At 49.0% G+C, this 14,533-nt stretch overlaps 2 protein-coding genes across 4 annotated transcripts in view; one reads left to right on the forward strand and one right to left on the reverse strand.

The window, feature by feature from the left end:
* Positions 1 to 14,533, reverse strand: part of LOC135399297 (transient receptor potential cation channel subfamily A member 1-like) — a 187,879-nt gene that overhangs the window by 12,871 nt on the left and 160,475 nt on the right. For all 3 annotated transcript variants that reach the window (XM_064631143.1, XM_064631144.1, XM_064631145.1), the window contains 11 exons: positions 12,868 to 13,040; positions 6,860 to 7,024; positions 5,524 to 5,638; positions 4,861 to 5,030; positions 3,022 to 3,106; positions 2,734 to 2,793; positions 2,549 to 2,635; positions 2,383 to 2,453; positions 1,866 to 2,034; positions 338 to 424; positions 60 to 235 (listed from right to left, as the gene is read on the reverse strand). In XM_064631143.1, the coding sequence (XP_064487213.1) occupies positions 60 to 235; positions 338 to 424; positions 1,866 to 2,034; positions 2,383 to 2,453; positions 2,549 to 2,635; positions 2,734 to 2,793; positions 3,022 to 3,106; positions 4,861 to 5,030; positions 5,524 to 5,638; positions 6,860 to 7,024; positions 12,868 to 13,040 (1,358 nt within the window). The remainder of the gene's footprint in view (positions 1 to 59; positions 236 to 337; positions 425 to 1,865; positions 2,035 to 2,382; positions 2,454 to 2,548; positions 2,636 to 2,733; positions 2,794 to 3,021; positions 3,107 to 4,860; positions 5,031 to 5,523; positions 5,639 to 6,859; positions 7,025 to 12,867; positions 13,041 to 14,533) is intronic.
* On the forward strand, positions 7,995 to 9,199 carry LOC135397433 (uncharacterized). Its single transcript, XM_064629043.1, has one exon. The coding sequence runs from the start codon at positions 7,995 to 7,997 to the stop codon at positions 8,877 to 8,879; it is 885 nt and encodes a 294-aa protein (XP_064485113.1). The 3' UTR covers positions 8,880 to 9,199.

Consider the following 14,533-nt stretch of genomic DNA (forward strand, 5'->3'; position numbering starts at 1 on the left):
GCGAAGAATATAAATTACAGTGAATCGATAATCATATACGGATCTAACACGTATTTTACCTTTGCAAGTAAAGAAGATAGTTGAACCACGCCAGAAACACGGCGAGAGCAGCCATAATGTACTGGTTGCTTTTGTCCACCACCGTAGTCGAAAGGTGTCCAGCAGCCATAATCCCCGCGGATATGTACAGGGTCCACTCTAGCACATTCATAATGTCTAAAAAGTACTTTGCCCTCTGCAAAAAAAGAACAAAAAAAAGAGAAAAGAAAAGCACACACACAATAAAGAAAGTGTACGATGGACTCGGAATAGACGATAAGAAACTTAAATGCCTTACCTGTTGGTACATTTGATAAAATTCTTTCATAATGTTAACACCTACAAATCCTAGTACTATGACGGAAGTTAATGAAATGATGGTATCCTGAAAGGATAAGAGAGGGATATCGCTGTTATATGCAGGTAGTATGCACTTCATAGTTGGCTGCACCTCCAAGACGTAAAGTGGTAATGGAACAAGGAAACAGATAGTTATAGGATGCCCGAACAGTATCTCCTTCTATTATCCCCAGCCCCACCTATTAGAAAGCACAATACAAAGTCCCTGTCAGGTTCGTGTAGAAGATGTTGGCATCTTTCATGCCGCGAGGAGAATTTTTTGGTGGTGGTTGTGAAAGGGCTCTTCGTTGTCGGCATCACAGAGGTGGGCAACGTCACGACTGACGCCCTGGGGGAACGTGCGTCCTGGACCGACTTCTAAGGTAACTTCACAGGTAACTGTACCGACATATGTCTGAAAGCGTCTGAGGGAGAACCCAGGAAAAACCCCAGACAGCACAGCCGGCATCGGGATTCGAATCCGAGTACCTCCCAGTCTAGACGTGACGTGGCCAGCACGGGAGAATTTTTTGCATTTTAGTGCCCAATTAACTCACGTAGTTTAACGCCGCATTTATGAGCAGTCTTTGTACTGTGACAGTACGGTTTTGATCCAAGGTGCATTACATTAGTTTAAACGTTTTATCGCAGGTAAATACATAACACGAGCATACAAATAAACGGTCATGTGTAGGAAACAGCTAAACACGCGAGGGAATACATGCTAAGACTTATTGTTAATAATGCTTGTAAGACGCTAGGTTTTTTTTTTAGAAGAAATTTCAGGTGTGCCCCAAGAGACACTAAGGAGTCCAATTTTAGAATACTCAAGCGTTGTCTAGGATCCCGCGGAGATTAGTTTCCGGTTGAAATTAGAAAAAGTTCAAAGCCAGGCTGCAAGATTCGTTTTCGAACAACTATTCACCATATATTCGCTCTATTTCATTAAAATCGATGCTGGGATGGGTTCCGTTGGAAAATCGTCGATCGCAGGCTGGTTGGAATTTTTTTACGATGTTTTTTATGAGCTAATTGGCATCCCGAGAAATGAATACCTTTTGGCTCCTGTTTTCATTTCCGATCGCCTTGATCACGAATGCAAGAGTGAACTATATTGTTTTCCCTTCGAAGTCTTCAAAAATTCATTTTTTGTCCGTACTATCCCAGAGTGGAGCCGCCTTCATTGGGACCTTGTTGGGTCAACGACTAGTGACGTATTTATAGATAGGCTGTCTTCCCTTCATCGATTGGTTTGTGACATTCGAGTGGTATCTTGTACTGTGCATGTCTTTTTCTATCTCTCTCTTTTTGTAATAGATTGACAGTGTCCTCTTCCCCTACGTAATGTCACAGAATAGAATAGAAGTAGAAAAGAAAAAAAAAATGGAAACGTAGGTTGCACTGGTGCGACCAGCTGTTACAGGACGCTACAACTGCCACAATTGTGGAGCTGTAGAGTTTCCTGTAATAAATGAATCAGAACTCACATTCGATGGCTTCGCAAATGCAGCCATGATGAGGTCTGAGCTGACTTTGCTTGAATTCCCTTTCTCCGACTTATCACTCATTAATTGAACAGCGTTTGTCGTCAGAAATGCCAGAAAGACGGTGTACACAGCTAAGTTCATCATGTGAAAATACATCCCGTAAGAATTCCTGAAACGATAGTTGAAAACTGGATTTGTTTTCACTCATAGCACGAAGAAACACGGACGAAGCGAAACACAGGATAACTGCTTTTCTTTCAACTAAGACACGCAAGATATGCAAGATATTGAACAAAGACGCCATCTACTTAGATCTGGTTCTCTCGATTGCAGTGTGTTTGTGTCTTAGCTGAAAGTTAAGCAGTTGTCCTATGTTCCTCTTCGTCCATGTTTATTCCTGCTGCTTAAGATATACTACGAGCCATAGCAGGCGTTCTGATGTCATTGAGCGTGTCTTTGCGCAATCCGTGACTACATACATGAATGTCTACAAGAACGTAGTGGGTATTCTACGTACCATTTTGTTTCTAAATACTTTACACAAAGGGGGTGAGAAAGAAGCTCTTCGCGGCCATAGCGCACCATAATCTAAAAGTGCAAAAAGTAAAGTGTACCATACATAAAATAGGCACATAATCACACATCAATCAAATTTATACGTTGTGGTAAAAAGAGCCCCCTACATTCATCACAGGAAGAGGTTGATCAGTTTCAGGCACGATATCTCCAGCCTCTTCAGTGTTTTGTAAAGCCTGGAAGCTGTGTTTTACCTTAGCAGGAAAAAAGAAAGAAAAAGAATTGATACTTCCCTGTTTCGACATAAAAGCCAGAAATGCAGACTGGTCGATTAATCAATTGTGCAGCTCACGTAATAAGACGTAGAGTCGTGGCTGTATTTTGATTTTGTGATGCCTCGATCTAAAACCGCCTTGAAAAGAGAAGATGACATAAACGCACTGCATATTCCTCTCTTAGAAGAAAATGTGTACATGACGGGAAAGGTAAATCGACATCCATACTGCCATATCTCCGTGTTTAATGTAAATGTACGAGTACTGTCATCACTAAGTAGTCTGTTGTACAACTAACAAAAATGCATAGAATTTACACCAGCCGCAGGCTTTAAACAAACTGATATAGTTACAATTGGACTCACCATCATAACTTCAGGCATAACCGCAGTTAGACCTTCCACCAGGCATGTGTACCCTTTTGTAGGAGTGCACATGACTTCTTCACTCCTATATGTTGAGAAAAATTATATTGTTGTATGTTTTCGATAATGATGATAACGAGTGCTGGCATGACACAATGAACCTGAACCTGAGCCCTATGGAAAGAAAGTTCAGTCGTACAGGACTACCTTGTAGGACCTCCATTAAAGATCGATTCGTAATGAAGACATTACTACAAAGATTTAGATATACTGCTATGCCTAGTATTTTTAGAAAGAGCAGTTCATAAAGAGACGGGGCGCATTTTAGAGCCTTCTGAGAATATATCCCGAATGTAACGGAAGTACCGATGCTCCTGACCGGCTGCAGACGTCCCTTACGGTATCATGTGTGCTTGGGGTTTCCACTCGAACTCATGCCTTACTCTTTTGTTCGTGCGCGAAAATTACCAGGGCACGATATGACAGACCGGTGGGCGCTCTGCTACTCGGCCCACTATGCTGAAGAAGCGGCGGCTTCAGGGCCTCCTCCACAGCGTACAACTGCGCACAAGAACTTCTTCCGGCATAGGTAGCGGTCGGTATCGCGGTTCTGCCAACAGTTCTGCCTGGTTGTTTCGAGCCTTCATGGCTACATCGGCAATGTTTGGGATTCATCAAACCCATCAGTACTGCCTGAAGCAATGGTGGGACTGGCGTAGACCACCGGTGCTAGGTAGACCTTCCGATACAATTCCTGTATTACTTGGATGTATCCCGTTGGCTCTCCTGGCTGCTGAGTGCAAGCTTTCGCGCATACGTGTCTGGGGCAAGGAATTCCTCCAATGACTTCTGCTCACCAGGGCCACATTTGGTAGGCCTCAAATGGAACGAAAATATTTAGGGGCTTGGGTTCGCTACAGCCTGATGCAACGTCCGAATCCGTCGACGTTAGGCATAGCCAGGTCTCGGAGACTGTTTCAGTTGCAGGCATGTAGCTGCGAAGCTGCTTCGACAACAGCGTACGAAGAAACGCCATCTACCGAAGCAAGTTCTCTACCATTCGCGTTGGGGACTCGCCCTCATCGCACTCTTGACCACAAGCCACCAACAGTCTCGTTCCTTCGTGTGTGTTCTCCTAATACTCACGAACTATGATTCCTACATGTACCTCAAGAAGCTTCTACTTGAAGATTAAGCTTAGACGTACACCGTATCTGTCCCGCATAGAGGCTTAGACCAGCCCTGATTGCGCGGACGGATCAGTTGTGTTTACTCTAGCCGACGAGATGGTACCATATCTGATAAATGACGTCGGCGTTTCGACTATTCTTACAGGGGTGGTGTAGAGCTGGCCGGGGCGGGGATGTCCGGGTTTTCCTCAACAGTAACGTTGTGCACAATTCGCGTTGTTATTGTTGCTCAGAACATGAATATCACTGATTCAGGAACCACTTCCCTGCGCTTCCATTTTTTCTGCGCAGTCACCTCCCTGTGTTCCGGCATATAGGGAGCGGCGGGAGCACTCAGAACGCTCGTGGTGTGACGGGGTGCACCAGGTGGGGTTGCGAATCCCTCTGGAATCCGTGAAGTGAATTTCTTTTGGTGCAAAAGCAAGGACAAAAGTCTACCAACATATTTTTTTACCAAGGCCACTGATTTTTAGGTATCTCGACGCAGTTTTCCTGCTTAGTTTTTATTTCCACACTCTTCCGCTGTCTCTTCGCAACAGCAAGAGTGATGGTGCAATTTGCAGTACTTGCAAAGACAGCAAATCCTCTCGCGCTTCATAGTGAAGTATCCAACTCTTCCCAGACATTCATCTAGGTAAAAGTCGTTTACCTGGTAACGTGCGTGACCATGGCCATGGCGACCTCGCTGTGCTTGTAATGCAGGGCGTAGTCAATAGGGGAGAAGTCTTGCTCATTGCGGGCAATCTTACAGTTCAGGCTGAGCAGAAGAGCGGCTGTATTCGCTTTGTTGTAGACGGCAGCCAAGTGGAGCGCTGAATTCTGCAAAAGGAAAACTGCGATTGGCAAGCAGATCAATTCGCAGACGCTCTTATAAAACTTAATGGGACACCAACTCTACCAAAACTTTCCCTCGCTGTATGAAAGATGTCGTTACCTTGACACCAACACAGAAGGAACGCGATTCATCCATTGTGTAGTTCGTGATTCGGTTCGTAATTCGTGGCTCCCGTTGGTCCCTCAAACGATTTGTCCACTGATCGGAAGAGATCGTTTGAGGAGACCAATCCGAGCCCTCTCCTTCTCTTCCAGGCTTCTTCAGAAGGAGAGGGAAAGCATAGATTGATGTTTCGTTCAGGAATAAATCACGAACGAGGCAACGGATGAATATCGTTCCTTTTGTGTTGGTTTCAAAGTAACATCCTCTTTCGTACCACGAGGAGAAATGTTTGTACTTTAGGGTCCCTTTAGCATTACGTATTTTGGGAATGACCCAGTATTTCTCTGAGTGCATTAATACGATCGCATCGCTTACGCCGTCACGGTCGCTTTGGTCAAGGAGATGAGAATGCACAGCGAGTAACTGCTCCATGGTGTGGGTGTAACCATTAGTTACTGCGTAGTGCAGCGGGGTGCGCCCTTTGTGGTCCCTGAAAGTGTACCAATGCAATATTTTAGTATCACGAAGTGAAATTCTTTATACACTCTAAAAAAAAAAAAAAAAAAAAAAAAGAGTAAACCGGGCCGTCACGGCCTTACCCCAGGTTGTGATTAATCCCTATTTCAGTTCCTTAAAAAGGCACTAAAGTTAAAGTGACCAGATGTCCCTATTTAGGCGTGACAAATCACGCTTTTATTGCCATATTCCCGCTGTCCCACCAGTCTGCTTGCGGGACGACGTTTTGTCCAGCTTGCAGACGCTTTAGTTATGCAGCTGTCCCGGTAGGAGTAGAGCCTTGGTAAAATTATCAATCATCGCAACGCCCACGATGATGGCAAACTGATATTGCAAGTTCAGTGAAGTCGGGGCAAGATCTTTTGGAACTAAAAAGAAAAGTACTATGAAGCATGAAAAGTGAAATACGGGAATAATAAAAAGTGAAAATAAAGAAATACAACAACAGCACTGGGGTTTCTGCAAAAGAGAAGGACTTTGATTTGTTGAATGACAGCGTCCTCCCCCTGAAGAGCGTGGATGTCCCCCCTCGAGGTCTACGGTCACTTTGAAGTGCAAAAATTTCTCCTCGCGCAATGATAAATTCCGTTACCTTGACACCAACACAAAAGGAACTGAATTCATCCGTTGCGTCGTTCGTGACTTATTCGCAAACGAAATCACAGCTTGCACCTTCACTCTTCCTCTCCTTTTCAAGAAGAGTGATAATGCGGAGCGGTGCCCCATTGGTTTCTCTCAAAACGATCTCCCGCGGTAATTGGACAAATCGTATGAGGGAGACCAATAGGACGCCGCTCCGCATTGTCATGCTCCTTGAGAAGGAGAGGATGAAAGAATGCGTAAAATGCGGTTGCGTTCGCGCATAAACCGCGGACGACACAACGGACGAAACGCGTTCCTTTTGTGTTGGTGTCAAGGTAACGGCACCTCTTCTTCTTGGACCTTAGCGCCTCTTTAATCTGATATTTACTCCACAGCATTGCAAATAGTACGTAAACTTGGCATAAATCTCCGTATGTTTAAAAATAAATTATAAATAATATAAATAATTTATAAATATCCCGAAAGGGTATGAAATTACCAAATTTACTTGTAGCGTACAGCATTTGTCATGACATAGATTTCAAAGAGTGCACGTCAGAACACGAGTGGATGGGGATAGTAAACGCATAATGTATATATAGGTACACCCTACCTGTGTAGAAGCGCCCCTTTGACAAGAAGCAGATGCACCACCCTAGTGTGGCCATTCTGTGAAGCGATGTGCAAGGGTGTCTTGCCCTCCCCGTCCATTTCATTGATGATTAGGTGACCCTTTTTGCTTTCCAGCAAATGGCGAACCGTGTTGTAACGTCCGTACCTGGGCCATTGCATAGCATGCGCTGTTATTTTTAGACTACGAGGCTAAAAGCTGCATAAAATCACTCAAAAACACACACACACACACACACACACACAGGAGAACGCCTGTTAACTACAGGGTAGCTTCCTTTAAAAGTCTACACATGTTTACACACACACAATGTGTTTACACACACACAACATGTTTACACACACACAAAAGTTTACGCCGTACTCACCAATTACTGAATGCAGGTAGAAAATTCCAGTGTCCCCGTGGAACTCTGATTGGGACGTTTCATCGTGGTAAATTTCAATCCGATTCAACATCTCAATCCAACTAAAAACGGCCAAATCGCTATGGGAAAACAATCAAGATGGAAGCCATATTGTGTAAACCTTTATAGACTACCCTGTATAATGTGAAGGGAAGACTAAGGCCGAGAGCCAGCAATATTTTAGGCACCTATATTTTAGGAGAGGCAACGATATTTTAGGTGAGAAGGCACCTTTATTATAGAGCTCCCCGTGATTTGCGTCATTGTCACGTGGCCTACAATGGGCCCCGCCCACTGGTGCGCAAAACAAACTCACGTGGTCATATACACCAGAACACGCGAATCGTTCCATAGGTGGCCGGCGCCCACATCTGTGACGTTTCAGTCGCTGCAACGTTTACATGTAACGGGCAGCACTTATTCATTCACCTAACCCAATTCCGCTCCCCCACAATGTGCCTTAGGACAAATCGCATGACTTGAGGTCTCGTCCACAGCAATCAATAAGTCTGTAGCAGTGCAGCACCTTCATCCACATCGCTGGTCTGGTCATCCACATCGCTACTGGTGCGAGGCACCATCTCACGAGCACAATCATTAAACCATCAGTTGGGCTCTCGCCAGTAACCGAACAGGTTGTCGTTATTTAGAGCTCCCAACATTGGTGACCCGAACGTCGAACGTAAGGATCGAACGTCGTCCTTAACCGCCATGTCCGTCGACCATCAAGCCCACCCGCCGCCTCCATCGAACCCATCCTTATCGGCAGTGGCTGTGAAGTTACCACAATTTTTTGACCGCAACCCGGCCGTGTGGTTTATCCAAGCGGAGGCGCAATTTCATCTCGCTGGCGTAACATCGCAACTGACGAAATTTTACCACGTCACCTCCGCCCTCACCCCAACTGCGGCCGATGAGGTGTACGACGTCCTCGCCAACCCCTCGCTAACCACACCTTACGACCAGCTCAAGCAAGCCCTCCTGCAACGCACCACCTCCTCCAGCCGGTCCCGCCTTCAACAACTGCTATCCGCTGAAGAGCTGGGAGACCGCCGCCCCACACAGCTACTTCGCCGAATGCGGCAGCTGCTTGGCGACAATTCCGCTACCATGGACGACGTTCTTCTCCGTGAACTATTTTTACAACGTCTGCCACAGAACGTTCAAATGGTTCTGGCAACAGCAGCGAACATGTCACTCGACCAGCTGGCTACGCTCGCAGATGCGGTTGTTGAGGTCGCCACCCCGTCCATCGCTGCCACCGCTGCACCACAACACCCCGTTCTTCCAACACCGTCTGCAGCGGCAAGCCCTTCTGGCTCTCCGCAATTAGAAGACCTCTGCCGCGAGTTCCGCGCGCTTGCCTCTCTAATTGCAGCATCACATGCTCCACCGCAGCAAACTCGTCAACCCTACCGTCGCCGCCGTTTCAGTCGGAGTCCACGGCGCTATTCTCCCAGCCGCTCGAATAGCAGAGACCGCGACGGAAGCCTGGCGACGACGATTTGCTGGTACCATCGCAAGTTTGGCGCCGAGGCCCGTCATTGCCTACTACCATGTTCTTGGCAGCAGGGAAACCCGCCCGCGGGCCATTGATGGCGACCAATGGTCCATCCTCCCAGTCCAGTCGCCTATTTTATATACGGGACAAAACATCAGCCCGCCGCTTCCTTGTGGACACCGGCGCGGAGGTGAGCGTATTGCCAGCGAGCGGAAACGAACGACGACAGCCACCTCTCTTCCACCTCACCGCTGTTAACGGATCTAAGATCCCCGTGTACGGTCAACGCTCCCTCACGTTGAACCTGGGTCTCCGCCGTGTGTTCCGTTGGCTCTTCCTGGTTGCGGCTGTCTCTCACCCCATTCTCGGCGCAGACTTTCTTAATAACCATCAGCTGCTCGTCGATATGCGCAACCACCGACTCATTGACTCTGCCACAGCCTCACTGTCTCCGGCATACGATCGTCCCATCAGTCTCTGGGCGTGTCAGTCTTTCAAGCTGACGGTAATCCCTACCTTGCCGTCCTCAAGGAGTTCCCTCAACTCACGCGCCCACCAGATTGGTCGAAGCCTGTCCCGCACAGTGTGGTCCACCACATCGAGACAAAAGGTCCTCCCGTCTTCTGCCGCCCCCGTAGACTACCGCCGGAGAAGCTGAAAATTGCGAAGGACGAATTTGACCACATGTTGGAAATGGGCATTATTCGTCCATCATCAAGCAGCTGGGCCTCTGCTCTCCACATGGTCCCAAAGAAAACCGGTGACTGGCGGCCATGTGGGGACTATGGAGCGCTTAATCGGGTTACCATCCCCGATCAGTATCCCATCCCTCATGTCCATGATTTCACGGCATTCCTTCACGGCGCGACGATTTTCTCGAAGCTTGATTTGGTGCGCGCTTACCACCAGATACCCGTTGCGGAAGCCGACATCCCAAAAACAGCCATAACAACACCGTTTGGCTTGTTTGAATTCCCAAGGATGCCCTTCGGGTTACGGAATGCCGCTCAATCATTCCAGCGCTTCATAGATTCCGTCACCAGAGGTTTGCCATTTGTTTTTGCATACATCGATGACATCCTCGTGGCCAGTCACTCCGAAGAGGAGCACATCATCCATCTGCACAAGCTTTTCTCTCGTCTCTCCGAGTACGGAATTATTATTAACGCCAGCAAGAGCGAATTTGGCGTCTCCTCCTTGGACTTTCTGGGTCATAGGATTTCTGCGGATGGCCTCACACCACTCCCATCAAAAGTCAAGGCAATCGCAGAGTTTCCCCGGCCAACATCTCTAAGCCAGCTCCGCAAATTCCTGGGATTAGCGAATTTTTATCGCCGCTTCATCCCGCATTGCGCTCAGATCCTTCGCCCATTGGAGCAGTTCCTCACCACCAAGTCTCCAGCGTCCCAACCACTGGCCTGGACTGCCGACTCCATCACTGCATTCGACAGAATCAAGGAGGCTTTGGCAAACGCCACCCTCCTTGCCCATCCTCGCCCAGATGCCCCAACTTGCATGATGGTAGACGCTTCGGCTACTGCCGTGGGCGCCGTGCTCCAGCAGAAGATGTCTGATGACTCGGATGATTGGACTCCCATCGGTTTCTTTTCACGCAAATTGCGCCCTGCGGAAACACGCTACAGTACGTTTGGACGCGAACTGCTCGCCATATACCTCAGCGTCAAACACTTCCGGCACTTTGTCGAAGGCCGTGTCTTTACCATCTTCACGGACCATAAACCCCTCATCTATGCCTTCCGTTCGTCCGGTGCCAACTACACCACACGAGAGCAACGCCACCTTGCCTTTGTGTCGGAGTTCTCGACTGATATACGCCATCTCTCCGGTCTACAAAACTCCGTTGCCGACGCTCTCAGTCGCGTAGACATCGCCGCCGCTACCACCCCCGCCTTGTCACTCGACGTCATCGCCGATCTGCAGCTTCAGGATCCCGAGTTGGCCTCTTACCGCTCCTCGCCAACACGTCTTGACCTCAGGAACGTCGCGCTGCCTGGAGCTTCGTCAACCGTCTGGTGTGACGTGTCTACCGGCACTCCCCGCCCTTTTCTCCCGCAAACGATCCGCCGTGCTATTTTCGACCAACTCCACGGCGCGGCCCATCCCGGCGTCCGGGCTACACATAAGCTGGTATCGGCTCGCTACGTCTGGCCCAACATGCACCGCGACGTCAAGCGCTGGGTCCAATCCTGTCTGCCGTGCCAGCGCTCCAAAATATCCCGGCACACGTCATCTCCGCTTGCAAAGTTCCCGGCACCGGACGCTCGCTTCGCTCATATTCACATAGATATTGTCGGGCCACTTCCACCCTCGCAAGGCTTTCGCTATCTGCTCACCATCATAGACAGATTCACCCGCTGGCCTGAAGTCGCCCCACTTGCTGACATCACAGCCTCATCCGTAGCTGCAGCCTTCGTCCAGACGTGGGTCGCCCGCTTTGGCGTCCCGGCTACCATAACGACCGACCGCGGCAGGCAGTTCGAGTCCGGCCTCTTCGCCCGCCTTACCACCATGCTCGGCTCTCACCGCGCTCGAACCACCGCTTACCATCCTGCGGCGAACGGCATGGTAGAGCGATTTCATCGTCGTCTCAAGACCGCCCTCAAGGCCAATGGCAGTGCGTGCTGGACCGAAGTGCTGCCTCTCGTGCTCCTGTCCCTTCGTGCGACCGTTAAAGAAGATTTGGGCTGCACGCCGGCGGAAATGGTTTACGGCGCCACGCTCCGTATTCCCGGTGACTTTTTCCCGACTCCAGCCAATCCTCCCCTCGCTGACCTGACCTCCTACGTCGACCGCTTGCGCAACACCATGGCCCAACTTCGCCCTCAACCTTCGCGACCTTGTACACGACCCTCCTTCCAGCACCCACTTCTTGAGTCCGCCACCCATGTATTTGTCCGGCATGATGGCACCCGCAAGCCTCTGCAACATCCCTATGATGGACCATTCCGTGTCATCAAGCGCTCTCAGAAGCACTTCACGCTTCAGCTCGGAAACCGACAGGACACAGTGTCCATCGACCGTTTGAAGCCGGCATTCTTGGAGAAGCCCGGAGATTCCCCTTCCTCTTCCGCGTCGGTTTCTGCAACCACCTCAGAAGTGGTTTCCCCCGTCGAGCTTCCCTGCTCACCGTCTCCCAGGCCCGTCACCTCAGTTACTACCCGCTCACCTCGCCACGTCCACTGGGCCCTTCCCCTTGCCACCGCTTGCCCGTGACTGTCGACCGCTTCGCTAAGGGGAGGGCCATGTAGCAGTGCAGCACCTTCATCCACATCGCTGGTCTGGTCATCCGCATCGCTACTGGTGCGAGGCACCATCTCACGAGCACAATCATTAAACCATCAGTTGGGCTCTCGCCAGTAACCGAACAGGTTGTCGTTATTTAGAGCTCCCAACAAGTCTATCTCAATAGACGATTTTAAGAAGATGCGCGCGCCACGAAGCGCGCGGCGCAAAGCAGCATGGGAACTTTGAGGGACACTGCTCTGTCGTCTGCTTCGGTTATGGTTTACCCCGGCTGACGCTGCTGCTGCGCACACCAGGAATGTTGTTGTTCTTCTTCTACCTCTGCGTCTGGCCGTCTCATAATGCTTCAAGGCGCACTAAGTTCCCATGAGCCCGTGCGTGCTATTATGCACAGGAGTGTTGACGCTCTTCTGAAGCACACGATACAGCGTTACACTCAAGTGCAAAAGCAATGGGGCAGAGTTTTAGAACTGGCCTCAGTTGTTGACTTGGTTGGGGAAAATAAAGCAAATCAGTAAATTAAGGATATAGGGAGTGGTAGGCTAAAAGATAAGGAAGATGGGCTCACTAATTTTGTGACTCATCTAATCAGTCAACAATACAATGCACAGTCTGCTATTATGCACAGCGTGCTATTATGCACAGTGTCTTGGAATGCGCGGCCCGTAAGACGGTCGTCGGGGCAACATCGCTTGCGGTGTTGTTTCCGGGAAGATTTTTTCTAAAGATTATGCACAGTAGAAATATTTCACCCGCTAAAAAGCATTCAGACCTCCACACGTAAAACATATTGGCTGACAGCGTCACCAGCGCTCATACCTCGCAGCGAAGTGGAGCGGTGATTGGTTTTCATTGTTCTTGAGGTTGACGATGGCACCAAAATGGAGGAGGCCCTCGATGGTTTTCAGCTGGCCATTCCTGGAAGCGTAGTGCATGGCAGTGCATCCATAAACGTCCTTTTCGTTCAGCAACAGAGCAAAGTCTGTCATTCTCTGTGGAATGGGAGAAGGAAGTATTCGGTCTGGTAAGTTCCACTATACACGCAGAATATTTCATAAAATTAGATACCCACGGATATAATATATGACCTCTAGAAGTTAAACAAACCTAAAAGGCAGATACAAAGACGAGTGCAAGCGCTATAGACTCTCAACGAGGCGTGGGCAATCGGCATTATGTGATAATAACATATAGTAACGTAATATCATCACTGTACGGATGGCTGTGAAGCGCCCCTTCTCGTCTAGGAGTGCTCACTTTCTAAAAAACGGCACAACAGTAGGAGAGAGAGAAAAAAATCTAGGTGCACAATTGACACGTGTACTTTTCGTTTTTAGCTACAGACGTGGACAGATGGAGAGAGGACAACAGGAAGGGGTGGTGAGCATGAGTGCTGGGCCGACTGCAGGGGGAACCGTGCCAACATTAGTCTGGAAAATCTTCGGAAAACCCAGGGAAAACCTCAGACAGCACGGTCGGTGGTAGGATTCGAACCCACCGCCTCGAAGTCTTCAGCACGACCTTGGCTACCACCAACGAGCAGGACGCCTTAACCCACTCGGCTATGTCGCTGGTACGGAACGGCCCTGCTGGCAGCTATGTGACGTTCATAATGAAAAAAGGTACGGGGAAAAAAAAAAGATGTGTTGATTCGCAACAGAGGAAGATCACGATCTTGCGGGGGCTTTCCGTGTTCACACAAAAGAGTCTTTCGCAATACAACAGCGGTTAAACGCGCTAGTGACGCCCTCCACTGACTTTTTTCTCTTCTCTTTTCTTTTTCTCAATGCTCTCGGCGCGGACGGAAGTTCAATAGGAAGTGCGTTGGAACGCAAATGCCGTATGTGCCTTTTGGTCATTAAGAACGCAGCAAGTCCCAGCAAGGATTCATTCAAAGTGAAGGCGTGCTGCTGTCGTTTCCTTTTTCTCGTGTCTCTTTCCTCTTTTTGGAAGCAAGTGACCTCCGTAACTCCTCTCTGGTCATCAAAGAGATGACCCTATCGGAAGTAACTATGTCATTCGAAGTTGTGATTTTTGTTCGTGCGACATATGGAGTTTTCACAGCATTGAAACACAGTCACGAAATAACACGGAGTGTAAAGTAAGACCATTATATCGTGACTGACGGCAGCTCAGTGGAGGTATGGATTGCTAGATTTAAAGGAGCAATGAGGTGACATTTAACATCGCTCGGAATCCTGCCTCGCCTGTCAAGCTGTCCACCAGGAGTCACCATGCAAAATATTTTCGTTCTGCGGTGCGTTACAGCTGCGCAATCGGATAAAAAAAAGTATGAGAAAGCTGCCGCGGACGGCCGACACGATGCTCTTCTGACGTGGAGAAGGCCCCGTGCCTTTCTTCTTTGTTTTGTCTTCGCAGCCCAAGCCCCGCTTATACATGATGGAGCAGTGTCGCTGTACGTCACTGGTCACGTGAGGGATGTAGTATACGTCACGACGTCCCCTCGTTCCGCGATGCGCCCTTT

Source organism: Ornithodoros turicata, chromosome 6 (genome assembly GCF_037126465.1).
Source record: "Ornithodoros turicata isolate Travis chromosome 6, ASM3712646v1, whole genome shotgun sequence".
NCBI classification, from domain to species: domain Eukaryota; kingdom Metazoa; phylum Arthropoda; class Arachnida; order Ixodida; family Argasidae; genus Ornithodoros; species Ornithodoros turicata.